Source organism: Cervus elaphus, chromosome 20, assembly GCF_910594005.1.
Source record: "Cervus elaphus chromosome 20, mCerEla1.1, whole genome shotgun sequence".
In the NCBI taxonomy this organism is placed as follows: domain Eukaryota; kingdom Metazoa; phylum Chordata; class Mammalia; order Artiodactyla; family Cervidae; genus Cervus; species Cervus elaphus.
In genome coordinates this window covers 31,801,368-31,815,269 of record NC_057834.1, presented here as the reverse complement: position 1 = coordinate 31,815,269, position 13,902 = coordinate 31,801,368, and the positions used below count along the sequence as shown (strand labels likewise).

At 39.2% G+C, this 13,902-nt stretch overlaps 1 protein-coding gene across 1 annotated transcript; it reads left to right on the top strand.

The window, feature by feature from the left end:
• The first annotated feature begins 9,879 nt into the window (after positions 1-9,879).
• Positions 9,880-13,808, top strand: UFC1 (ubiquitin-fold modifier conjugating enzyme 1). Its single transcript, XM_043877953.1, has 6 exons — positions 9,880-10,272; positions 12,101-12,168; positions 12,405-12,468; positions 12,773-12,849; positions 13,102-13,192; positions 13,391-13,808. The coding sequence occupies exons 1-6, from the start codon at positions 10,150-10,152 to the stop codon at positions 13,469-13,471; spliced, it is 504 nt and encodes a 167-aa protein (XP_043733888.1). The 5' UTR covers positions 9,880-10,149; the 3' UTR covers positions 13,472-13,808.
• The last annotated feature ends 94 nt before the right edge of the window (positions 13,809-13,902 follow it).

Genomic DNA, 13,902 nt, shown 5'->3' with positions numbered 1-13,902 from the left:
GCTTTGATTAGACAGACCTTTGTTGGCAAGGTGATGTCCCTGCTTTTTAATATGCTGTCTAGGTTGGTCATAGCTTTTCTTCCAAGGAGTGTCTTTTCATTTCTAACCTAGCTGTAAGCCTTTAGCTAGAATCCCAGTGTCTCCTGGCTCCTGAATAGAAGAGTAGAGACCACAGTCAGTCACTGAATCCTAAGGATTTGCTGTCTAACATTCTCCTTAACTTGTTTCCTTCATTTGCCACCTCTGACCTTCACTAACAAGACTTTGGGTAAGTCCGTTAACTTCCCTGAGTTTGTTTTCTCATCTGTAAAAGGAGCATATATAAAATAACATTCATGTCATAGGTCATTGTTTTAAAGATTATATTAAATAATACATATGAGCTGTCAACACAGGGCCTCACTCATTGTAAGCACCAGATAAATGTTACCTAATATTTTTTTTTCTTTTCTTTTTCTTTTTCTTCTTTTTTTCAAAATGTTACCTAATATTTATATGTAACAGTTTTCACCAGTTTTCAGAAATTCAGGAGGTTCTTTGTTAATGCTCTCTGCTGCTCCCATGGGGATGACTTTTTCCAAGCCATTGGTTATCCTACAGTCAGGCCATGACAAAAAAACCAGCCATGTCCTACCAACACCTCCAGCTAATTAGAGATTTAATTCTCTTTAGTTGTTGTTCAGTCAAATAAAAGTATATCTGTATTCTAGCAAATTCACTATCTTTTTCAAAGATCATATCAGGAAGCTGTTAGGTTTTTTTTCTGAAATCAAGATATGGTGTCTCTGTGATGTTCCTCTAGTCTGCTAGTCTAGTAACACTGACAAGGAAAGTCATCCAGTCATTTACTTAATATATATACATTAAGCATTTACTAATGTCAAGTGCCGTTATAGGCATATACAGAAGGATACACAGTGGTGAGCAAACAGACATGACCCATGTCTTCATGGAGTTTATTGTTTATATGGGTGGACTGCCTAAGGAAAAAAAATAGCAAATATGCCATTTTAAATTGAGATAGGTGCTATGAAGGAAAAGAACAGAATGCTGTGACAGAAAAGGAATGATCAGGGAAAGCTCTCTTTGAGGAGGTAACACAGAAGCTGAGACCCAAAGAACCCAAAGGAACCAGTCTGCTTGCAGAAGACTATCCTAGGATGAGAGGGTACATGCTAGAGGCCCAAAGGCAAGGCGAAGCCGACACTTGGGCGACTGAATCACATCGTGGTGAAACACTGTTGGCGTCTGGGGATCACTGCTTTCTTTTCTCATTTATAAAATAATCTTTAATAACTGTTCTATAATTGTAAAAGAATCAATAGTCTTAATTCTTTAGTTTCCAGAATTCACCATCTAGAATTTCTCTCTTTGAAAATGTGGACATTTGCCATATTGTGAGTTCTTCAGACCACCTTTGTGGAAAACAATTTCACTTACAAAATATTTCTGATTTCTAGAATACCATGTGTCCAGGCCCTGAACTCGTTTAAAATGCTGAGAATCCTGTTATCATTTTAGCTAATCATCAGTGAAATTATAACTAACAAAAAGAATTTTCCTAACTCGTTTTACCTTTTTACCTCATTTCTTCATGTTTTCTCCCAAGCTAGCCACTTATAAACATTTTTATATAGCTAAAATAATAATGTAATTGTCAGTATTACAAATGATAGCTTATTATATATATAGGTATAATCATGAAAATCAACTTTAAAATTATTACAAGTAATAGAATTTAGTAAAGTGATGATTGGGAGAGGAACTATCATGCAGAAATAAATAACCTTTATATATAAACAATAAACTAAACATATAATTAAAAAAGACCCAATTGCAACAAATCAGATAAAATGCCTAGGGATAACTAAAAAGAATGGGCAAGATCTGCATAAATGAAAATTTCTTTTCCCACACTTCAAGGCTTGCAGGATCTTAGTTCCCCAACCAGGAGTTGAACCTGTGCCCTTGGCAGTGAAAGTGCAGAGTCTTTACAACTGTATTGCCAGGAAATTCCTAGTATGAATGAAATTTTAGAATGCTACCCACATAAAAGAAAGCTTGGTCAAATGTAAAGTAACATCATGTTCTTGGAGAGAGAGAATATGTATGATGTCAATTTCCCAATGTTATCTATAAGTTTAACATCTAGATAAAAATGTCAGCAAGGTTTTTAAACAAATTAATTTTAATTCACATAGAAAAATAAGGAAAAAATGAAGGGGAAATTCTGAAAAAGATAGGTAATGACTAAAAGTTAACCCAAATATTAACATGTATTGTAAAGCTATAATAATTAAAACAGTGGGTTAATGCCCTGTGAATAAGCCAACTGATGAAAACAAGTGGATGGTCCAGTGATAGACCCAAATACGTTAAGAAAATTTTATATTGATAAATGTGTCACTTTAGATCATTGGAAATATACATACCCTTTAAAATTAATTCCATATGCATTAATAGTCAATCATAATTAACATAAGATACTAGAAACTAAAACATACAAAAAATATACAAATAATATACAAAAAAGGTTGAAAGTAAAAGAATGGGAAAAGATATATTGTGGAAAAATAAACCAAAAGGAAATTATATAACAGATGTAATAGGTTTGAAAGCAAAAGCATTACTAGAAATAAACAAGAACACTTCACTTAAGTCTAATTTACATGGAAGTTTTAAAGTTGCATTTAAGTATGAAGTTAACTTGAAATTATATAGAGCAACAGAGCTACAAGGAAAAAAATAGACAAATTCACTATCATAACAGGAGATTTAACACATTGCTCTTGTTCACTGATAGGGCAAACCTCTTTCAGAACCAATAAAAACTTAAATAACATGAGTAGCAAATTTAACTCTACAAGTATAAATATGTATATACAGCCACTATACTCCAGAACTGCAAATTACAGATTTTTTCAAGCACGCTTGGGACATTTTGAAAATTGACCATGTAGTAGTGTATGGTCAGTCATGTCCAACTCTGTGCAACCTCATGGACTGTAGCCTGCAAAACTCCTCTGTCTATGGGATTATCCCAGTGAGAATACTGGAGTGGGTTGCCATTTCCTCCTTCCAGGGGATCTTTCCAACCCAGGGATCAAGCCCACATCTCCTGGGGCTCCTGCATTGGCCTGTGGATTCTTTACCACTGAGTCACCTGGGAAGCCCTATCATATACTGCCATAAGACAAATCTCAACAAATTTCAAAGTTCTGAAGTGATATAAAGTATGTTTCTTGACTTGTAGTTAAGATACATATCAGTAACAAAAAGGTAACTAGAAGTTATGAAATACAGTACTTCTAAGTAACCTCCCCCCCAAAAAAAAATCACAGTTGGAGTTAGAAAATAACTTGAACTGAATGATAATAAAAATATTACATACAAAATGTGGATGTGACTAAAGCTATGCTTATAGGGAAGTGTATAGTCTTAAATGCACATATTAGGAAAAGAGGAAAACTGAAAGTTCAAAAGCTTTGCATCCATCTTAAGAACCTATATAACAGTAAATTAAAACCAAAGTAGAAGAAAAATGTGTGCATAGAGATGTCTAAAAGGATATATACTTTAAATGATAGCAGTTGTTTTGTTTTTTAACATGGGGTAGAATTTTGAATTAATTTTCTTTTTCTGTATTGTTTAAATAAGCTAGAACAAACAAAGCCATTTTCATTTTAAGAGAAACAGTATTAGAGGAAAACATGGGATAATTTTTAAAAAGTAATATATACTGTTGTGGTGACTCAAAACCAGAAATTATAAGCAAAGAAAGACTGTGGGGAAAAAAAAATTCCACATGGTTAGAAATACTATGAACAAAAACTAAGATGACAAACTGAGAAAAATATCTATAACTCATCACAAATGACTAATCTCTTTAATATATTTTTTAAAAACTCATAAAATCAGTAAGAAAAAATGAATGACAATTTAAAAGGAGCAAAGGATATAAGAAATTATAGAAAATGAAGTACAAATGAATCCTAAACCTATGAAAAAATATTCAACCTTACTCAGAATGAGAAATAGACACTAAAATTGTCTTGAGATTCTACTTCAGTCATGAGATTGGCAAAAACAACTCTGTTGTTAACACTGATTTTTTGTTTTTTTTAAGGAGGGGAACTTGTCATTTCATATATTGCTAATAGTAATACAAATTGGTTTAATTTTTATAGAGGACAATTTTTTAACAAATTGCCTTTTATAGAGGCAATATTTAATAAATTTTAAAAAGCACAAATCTTTTGAGGCAACAGTACTATATCTACGTATTTATTACACATGTACAAAGTGATGAGTAGACAAAGCTATTAACTGCAGTACTGTTTGTAATAAATAGCAAAAGACAATCTAAATATACCTTCTGAGGGTCTTGCTGAAGAAATTATGGTAGATCCATACAATGGGATGCATCTACAAGAGAAGAAGAAAGAGTGGGAGGGGGAAGAATGAGGTAGTTTAATTATGTATTAATATAGAACAGCCTCCAAGATATTATTCAGTGAAAAAAAAAGCAGAAATTTGAAGAGTATACTATGATTTATATAAAGAGTTTTCAAAGAACGTATATGTGTGTATCTGTGTAAGTGCATAGACTATATCTGGAAGGATATACAAAAAGCTAGTTGTAGAGGAGAGCCCTGGGGAAGAGAAGTAAGTAGCCAAGGAATGGAGTTAGAGGGAGTCTTACATTTCACTCTATAGCATTTTCTATCTTTTGAATTTTGAGCAGGTGCATGTATTTGTAAGTATTTTGAAGCCACATCTGTGTATAATTTTGTTTTGTGATTTTATGCTTATTTTATAAATATTTCTATATAGCATATTGCATATAATTAAGTCCTGCTAGGCGTTTTCTTCCATCTTCTCTTATAAACGATGATCTGGATATTTGCTGTCCTTAATACACTACTTTATTCCCTCATGACTTCCTGCTCTTCTTTCTGCCTAGAATGTCACATTCACCCTGCTTTCTCCTCTCCTGCATATTCAGTGTGCTCATCCTAAGGGATCCAGTTCAAGTACTATCAGCCTTACCTGATTCTCTCAGGCATATGTACTTGGACTGTACTTTGAACATGTCCAGAATAGAGGTTTCTTATTTTATGGTAATTGACTACTTATTAATTTCTCCTCCCCAAAGAATATGTATTTTCATGTTTATTAACCAAATCCTCTGACACTGCCAAGCCTTGCCAAGATCTTGCTTTGAACTCAAAGTCCATAGTTCTATAATCTCTAGGGGTGATATTAACACCTCAGAGAGTCCTGTGCACACTTCAGCCCATTCCAGGGAGGGGGCTGCTGGTTGTCCCATTTATGTTTCTGCAGCTCTACTGTTTGTTTCTGCAGTCTCTTTGTGTTTTGATAACTGTCTGCCTTTTAAGGGTGATGAATAGCCCTCTAATACCAACTCTGACCCCTCAGATCACTGCTACTAATTTCACACTGGCCCAGAAATGGTAGAAAGCTGGTTATGGATGTGATCTCTAGAGCCAGACTGTGCTTGGGACTGAATGCCAGTTCTACCATTTAGTGGCTGTGTGATATAGGGCTTTCTTTCATTGACCCCAACTTCAGTTGGGTTCTTCAGTTTCTTCAAATGTAAATGAAGCTAATGAAGTAACTATATTAAGACTGTTGCCAGAATTAAAGGATCTAATTTTTTTTTAATGTTTAGGACCACGCCTAGCACATTGTAAGCATTGTATAAATTTTTTTTTAATCATTCTCTCTACCAAGTTCTCCGAGTGTTATAAGAATTATTTGCTGAAGTCTCCAGAATAATTAAAGGCAATAACAAAAGGAAAAAAGTTTTCTGAACTGGTTACCCATCTATCAGTTCAGTTCAGTCACTCAGTCGTGTCGGACTCTTTGCGACCCCATGAATCGCAGCATGCCAGGCCTCCCTGTCCATCACCAACTCCCGGAGTCCACCCAAACCCATGTTCATCGAGTCAGTGATGCCATCCAGCCATCTCATCCTCTGTCGTCCCCTTCTCCTCCTGCCCCCAATCCTTCCCAGCATTAGGGTCTTTTCCAATGAGTCAAATCTTCGCATGAGGTGGACAAAGTATTGGAGTTTCACCTTCAACATCAGTCCTTCCAATGAACACCCAGGACTGATCTCCTTTAGGATGGACTGGTTGGATCTCCTTGCAGTCTAAGGGACTCTCAAGAGTCTTCTCCAACACCACAGTTCAAAAGCATCAATTCTTCGGCACTCAGTTTTCTTCATGGACCAACTCTCACATCCATACATGACCACTGGAAAAACCCCAGCCTTGACTGATCCTCTTTAGGGTGGCTCCCTCTCCTCACCATTCTGAACTATATTCTCTGAGAATATTAGAGTCCAGACTAACCCCTTAAAGATCAGAATGAGGAAAAACTTAAATTCCTCCCCTAGTCCAAAGTTTGTTTCCCTAATACAGTATTTCTCCTTTTGTCCCAAGGGCTACCTTTCTCCATGATGACTGACAATGGGATTTTCAACTACTTTCAGGGGCACCCTCATGTACCCAACAGTACTGTCCCATCAAAACCATGGTCTGATGTCAGTGCCTTTCCCAGAATTGAAATTTCCAGTCATTTCTGTCCAATTCCTTTTTATAGCTGTTTTAGGACAATTTCCTTCAGGGCAAGTACTCTGCCTGCCTTATGCACTACTGTATTTCCAATGCCTAAATGTAGTGAGACCTCCATAAATGCATGAACTGTGCATGAATGAGCTTTTCCTTTGGAAAAAAGATGAAGCTCAGGCCTACACACGCTTCTTTCAGTCTTCTCAACCTTACCTTCTGATCTCTTATCAGAAGTACTTAAACAAAAATAAGCTAAATTGAAAATTTTAAATGAACCATTTCTCAAAATAAATATACTTGACAGAAATGCAACTATGCTTACAATAGAGACAGCTTTTTATCATGCATTATGAGCTCTGCTTCACAAAGTGGTCTAATAAGGTGAGTTTTTTTTTTTTTAAAGAAAGATAAAGATTTAGGGAGACAGCTTTTCTGATGCTTACCTAACTCATCAAGAAATTCTTTTATTTTAAAAATACTAGTTGAGCACTTAGCTGGTGCCAGGCACCACAGTATTATTGTATAAACAAGACTGACACACAGTCTTTACTGTGAGTTTCCAGTCTTTCACAACAATTAAACAATAAAGTGTGATAAGTCGTTACCATAGGGGAAGTATTCTAAGGCTAGAGGTCTCTGCCTGCACTTGAACAAGAACATCTCTGCATTGATCATTTTTGTATTTTGAGATTCCAAGTGAGAGTTTGCTTGTTAAACTAGCTCCAGTATTACAAAAAGTTTGAAAATCACTGCCATATATTTAACGTGAATTTCATCCTGAAAGTCTATTATGTGAATGTGTGAAGAGACACCACACTCATGCCACAGCTAGAGAGTCCATGTAATACAATGAAAGATCCCGTGTGATGCAATGAAGACCCCACGTGCCACAACTAAGATCTGACACAACCAAATAAAAATAAGTAAAATAAAAATGAAAAGCTCAGCAAAAAAGAGAGTGAGAAAGAGAGATTGCATATATAGTTAAAATCACCCTATAAACACTACTATCCTTCTTTCATAGGTGAGGACATGCAGCTCACAGAGATAAAGTAAGTCACCAAAGTCTGGCCCTCCCCTACTTTATTGAGGAATAATTGACAAATACAATTGTATATTTTTAAAATCATGGCTTGATGTACATCTGCATGTATATATCATATACATGTGGTGAATACACACACACACACTCGAGCACATATGGGAATGATTACCAAAATCAATACCCATATCCATCACTTCACATAGTCAACACACGTGTGGTTAAGAATGTTTAAGGCTGGACTTCCCTGGTGGTACAGTGGATGAGAATCTGCCTGCAATGCATGGGACGTGGGTTCAGTCCCTGGTGTGGGAAGATTCCACATGCCATGGAGCAATGAAAGTTCATGTGCCACAACTACTGAGCTCACATACTACACCTTCTGAAGCCCATGCGCCTAGAACCTGTGCTCCACAAGAGAAGGCACCACAGTGAGAAGCCCGTGCCCAGCAACAAAAAGCAGCTCCTGCTCACCCACACACTGCAACTGAGAAAGCGTGTCTACAGTCACCATGCGGTGCTGGGGGTGGTAGTTTACTCACTAAGTTGTATCCAACTCTTGTGACCCCATGGCCTGTAGCCACCAGGCTCCTCTATCCTTGGGATTTCCCAGGCAAGAATACTGGAGTGGGTTGCCATTTCCTTCTCCATGGGATCTTTCTGACCGAGGGATTAAACCTGAGTCTCTTGCATTGCAGGTGGATTTACCGCTGAGCCAGCTGTACATTAAATCCTCAGAATGTATTCTTTTTATAACACTGTGCATCCAATTTGACCTACATTTCCCTATTTCTCTCTCCTCCTTCTCCAAATTCTTATGACAATCAAATTGCATGCCTCATTCCAAATCTCTGCTCTCTACCACACCACAAAGCCCACACTCAAAATGGAATAAATCTTTATTTCTCTAGGAGAGAAAACTCTAGTGAGATACTACAAAGCTTTGCCTTAGCCTTATCCAATATCCAATATTTTAAAGAAAGAAACATATTGCATGCTAATAAAAGACAAAAACTACATCATCATCTCAGTGAATAAAGAAAAAGCATTCAGGGAGTGGGGAACACTCCCATTCACGATAAAAACCTGTAACACTAGGAAGAGAAGGGAACTTCTTTAACCTGATAAAGGGCACCCGTGAAAAGCCTATAGAGAACAGCATACTTAAAAAAGAAAGACAATGATTTCCTCCCTGAAATCAGAACAAGACAAGGGTGTCTGCTCTCAACATTGTACTGGAGGTTTCAGCCATAAGAAAGTAAATTTGTAGATAAACTATAGAATTTCATTATTAATAGGGTTTGATCCAAAATTACAGCTAAAGGTTGCAATGACTAATGCTGCAAACAAGATGTGTAAGTTAAGGCCAAAAATAATGTGCTTCTGTTTAAAAACCAACTGGAAGATACAAAATTCTGAAAAAGGATTACTGGGTACCTACTGTATGCCATGCACTGGAGATAAGAGACATGATTCCCTTCTAGATTTATTAATTCCAGACCCAAAAATGACTAGGCTAGGGGAAGGCAAGTTTTCTAGTGGCCTTTCAACAACTTTGGCACTTATTAAGAATTCTCTAATTCAATTGTGTTAACTCTTAAGGGCTGAGACTGCATATACTTTGATTCTCCATGGTTTCCAATAACTTTCAGGAGTTAAATACCTTCCTAATGGATGACTTTTGATGCTTTTGAACTGTGGTGTTGAAGAAGACTCTTGGGAATCCCTTCGTCTGCAAGGAGATCAAACCAGTCCATCCTAAGGGAAATCAGTCCTGAATATCCATTGGAAGGACTGATGCTGAAGCTGAAACTCCAATGCTTTGGCCACCTGATGCGAAAAACTGACTCATTTGAAAAGACCCTGATGCTGGGAATGATCGAAGGCGGGAGGAGAAGGGGACAACAGAGGATGAGATGGTTGGATGGCATCACCAACTTAATGGACATGAGTTTGAGTAAACTCTGGGAGTTGGTGATGGACAGGGAGGCCTGGCGTGCTGCAGTCCATGGGGTCACAAAGAGTAGGACATGACTTAGCGACTGAACTGAATGGATGACTACAGTGGCTCCCTGCTACCTCAGCCTAACTACAAGGAAGTTAAGGAAGTTTAATCAAAGCTCAAACAGGTGACTCGCGCATTTTAGGATGACAGGAACCAGAAGAGCGCCTAACAGTGCCTGAAATTCTAACAATTCTTCAAGTGTCCAGAAGGGTTTTCTGAGATTACGTCTCTGAGCATGAGCGGAAGTCACCCTTTGAGCAATCTGCAGTTAAATGATAGGTGCCATATTCAGGACAGAGTCATCCGTTTCCATTCTTTTCTCCTCGTTGCACCCACAAGCAGGTGATCCGGTGACAAATTTGTCTTCGTTACTAGAAAATAAAGATCGCATTCAGCGAAGTTTTAAGGCAGCCAACTCCCCATCTTCCCATAGTAAAGATGGAGGCGCCCTGAATGTAAACTACAGGTAATACCACTTCCGTATTTCTTTCGTGCCCTGGTCTAAGATGGCGGACGAGGCCACCCGGCGTGTCGTGTCTGAGATCCCGGTGCTGAAGACCAACGCCGGACCTCGAGATCGGGAGTTGTGGGTGCAGAGACTCAAGGAGGAATATCAGTCTCTTATACGGGTCAGTTCTGCTTCTACTGTCAACCGCGTGGTAAAAGGGTTGCGGGTAATCAGGTGTTCATCGGAATAGGCTCCGTGTGGAATCCACTTCCGGTTTTAAAGTTTAACTTACAAATTCAAAGATACTGGATGACTTCGGGGCTGGGGGACTTAAGGAGCCGCGGTGGGGAGGAGGCATAAGAGACTTAAGTTAGGAACCACGGTGGGGCCAGATTTTCTTCCTGAAAGCAGCAGTTATTTTAGGGATACGCGGCCCAGGAAAATGACGTGGCCTTCTGGCCCCAGGTGATTACTCTCCTGGATGTAGGGGACATGGTGGTCTTAAGGATTTCTTAGAGCCCTAAGTCCGGGCTTGAGTCCCTCCGCTCTTTCACTTGTCCTAAGGTAGGACTACATGTTAGAGCGAAAAATTAAAGTAGGTATTAGTTGCAGAGTGATGAGGAGCTGAGCTCAGTTAGGAATGAACCGTTTTCTCTGCTGATCTCCCTTCTGTGGAAAGAGAATTTGACTTCCTTGCGGTGGTGTCTGTCTGTTTCAAAGGTTTCCTGATGCATGTATTCACTAAAAAATAAATTTAAAATATAATGTACATCTAGTACCTAGGAAGGGCATCCAAAGCCGAATAAAGTGGAGCCTACCGATAGACAGAAACATATATTATAATACATGAGGTGGAGAAAGAGGGAGAAGGAATCTGAGAAATTGCTAGGATGTTTTGAAGCAGGAGGTGAGATACCTAAATCTAGCTTGGGTCGGGGCAGGGAAGGCTTCCTAGAAGAGGCAATGCTTGAGCTGAGACTGAAAGGGTAAACATAACTTAGCCTTATAAAAAACGAGCCTAAGAGAGGAACATTCAAGGCAAAAGGAACAGCATGAGCAAAGTTATGGAAGCTAGAAACACATGACATATAAGACACAACTAGTTCAGAGTTGTTAGAGCATCAAGGTGTGGCAGGGAGTGGTAGATAAGACTTAATACATAGATATAAGCACTTGAACTCTGTCTTGGAGGCATTGGGATTCCTTTAAAGGGTGTTAAGCAGAGGAGCAGCATGATGAGGTTTGGGTTTAGCTCAATCACTGGCAGAAAAGAGGAAGACAGAATTGGCAGGGCTAAGGCTGAAGTTTGGAGGCTGTCATTAATCCAGGCAAAAGAAAAGCGATGATATAAACTCAGCAGTTATGGTAAGAGAGAGAAGAGTGGTAGACTTGAAGGATATTCAGAAGGTAAATCAGCAGGATATCAGAAACGATTGGTTTGTAAAGGAGGAGGAGGCTTAAGGATGATTTCCAGGTTTTTAGCTTGGGTGACTGAACACTAATACTGCCAATGGAGATTGGTGCAGTGGAGAAACAAGTCTGAAGGACTAGCGGGAAACTGACACTGCCAAGTTTGAACTGTACCTGTGGAATGAAGGTAGAAATTTCAGTATACATTTGGATATAGACTTTGAAGCTCTGAGGAAAGCTCTAGTTTAAAGATAAAGATTTAGAAGTCATCAGCATATGAGTGCTAGTCAAAATCAGGACAAAATGAAGTCTTGGGAAGGAATATGCCGTACAATGAGTTGTGGCTGACATTGTCAGAAGTGAGAAGAAAAGCCAGGCAACATCATAAAGTGTTTTGTGCCTGCTAAATTGAGTAGAACCCAAGCATTCTATTCTCTGTTCTGCACAAGTACCCTACTTATCAATATGGCTTTGACTTCAACTTATGTCAGAAAAGTTGGGTAAACATACTAAGGGAGTAAGTAATCACACTTCTTTTGAGGGAAGGCGTACTGCCCTTGGCCCCAATTCCCACCTCAGACCTCATTCTCTGCTTTTAGTATGTGGAGAACAACAAGAATGCGGACAATGACTGGTTCCGACTGGAGTCCAACAAAGAAGGGACTCGGTAGGCAGACCCGCTCGGGAGGTGTGGCGGTGGGGATCTTACGTAGCTTAAGCATTCTGGTGTCCCACAACCCACTCTAAGGCCTTTCCTGCCCCCTTCTAGTCTTCACTCCAACAACTCCAGAGTTCCCAATTCCCAACCTATGAGTCTCCCAGGCTGGTCACCTAAGCCAAAAAGATGTCATATGAGTATTAGGAGAATGGGAAAATTGGACTGAGGTTTGGTTTCTGTTATAGGTGGTTTGGAAAATGCTGGTACATCCATGACCTCCTCAAATATGAGTTTGACATCGAGTTTGATGTGAGTATGATGGAGTGGTAGTTAATGGAGGTTAGGAGAGGACGAGGGATTAGGTGATTGTTAACGAGCTAACCTTTCTTGGAGGGACCAAAGAAAACTTTTTAAATGGGAGGGAAAATCTTAATGAGGTTTGAAACAAGCATAAGTTTTAATTACTCATCTCCATGTCCAGAACCCTGCTGTATACCTGCTGCTTGGGGGAGTTTACAGAACCTTTCATTTCAACCAGGAAATTTGTCTATCTGATTAGATTAGTTCCTTTCTATTCTGATTCTGTCATATTAAAGCCTTGTAATTCTTCCAGATTCCTATCACATATCCCACTACAGCTCCAGAAATTGCAGTACCTGAACTAGATGGAAAAACAGCAAAGATGTACAGGTAGGACTGAACAGGAGATGGGATAAGGTCAAAGAAGGCCTTGGTGAAGAACTCTCCAAGACAGAAATTTTCCCAGAATCTGCAGACCTAGAGAAATTCCACATCTCCCTCTGCCAAGCCTGGGCAAAGCACTTAGATGACCTTGTTCTCAGTTCTGATCCCCAGTTGTCTTCCTGTGCTCTCAAGAATCTGCTTTGCTTTATGGTGTACCTTGCATGTCGACACCTTCTGATCATCTTGTTCCTCTCATAGGGGTGGCAAAATATGCCTGACCGATCACTTTAAGCCTCTGTGGGCCAGGAATGTGCCTAAGTTTGGACTAGCTCATCTCATGGCTCTGGGGGTAAGTTTGGAGTATTTGGTATATAAGAGGGGAAGGGGGTTGGTCCTGAGTGATATAAGAAAAGTGAGAGTAAACATGGAATAACAGTGTTTTCCTTTGGGTATGTTCTCCTAGACTATCTCTAGGAAGGAGCTTCTGGTGGAATACAAGGCATTGACTGGCTGGTAGTAATCTCACAGGGTCTCACTTGTATTGCAGCTGGGACCATGGCTGGCAGTGGAAATCCCCGATCTGATTCAGAAGGGAGTGATTCAGCATAAAGAGAAATGCAGCCAATGAAGGATCAAGCCACTGAGGCAGGACAGAGGGACCTTTGATAGGCTACGGTTCCTGTTTTCCTGTGCATCATTCTTCTTACTCATCTAACTGCTTCCCCCGACACCCTTTCACCCATAATTGTTACTAAGTAGCTGCAGTAGAAACTGCTGAAAAAAAACAGCATTGGGCTACACAGGAAGAGGAAAGACTAGGGCCTTGAAAAACCAAGAGGCAATTTATAGCCCTTCCCTAGGTGGAGCACTGCGAGGTCTGGAGGGATAGGGGGTGACCAAAAGTGGGTACATAGTCTTTCTGATTTCTGGAGATAACTCATCAATAAAAGCTGCTTTCTCTGGTGGCTTGCGGTTCTCATTGGTGGCTGTAATAGTGGGTGAGTAGCCTAAGAGTCAGCAGGCTACCACCCAAGGCACGTGTACGACCATCCTAGTTCA

Excerpts from the sequence above, each read along its gene's own strand:
- UFC1 (XM_043877953.1), top strand. The coding sequence starts at position 10,150 with ATGGCGGACGAGGCCACCCGGCGTGTCGTGTCTGAGATCCCGGTGCTG. Across the intron at positions 10,273-12,100 it reads AATATCAGTCTCTTATACGG|TATGTGGAGAACAACAAGAA; the intron begins GTCAGTTCTGCT and ends CTCTGCTTTTAG. Across the intron at positions 12,169-12,404 it reads TCCAACAAAGAAGGGACTCG|GTGGTTTGGAAAATGCTGGT; the intron begins GTAGGCAGACCC and ends TTTCTGTTATAG.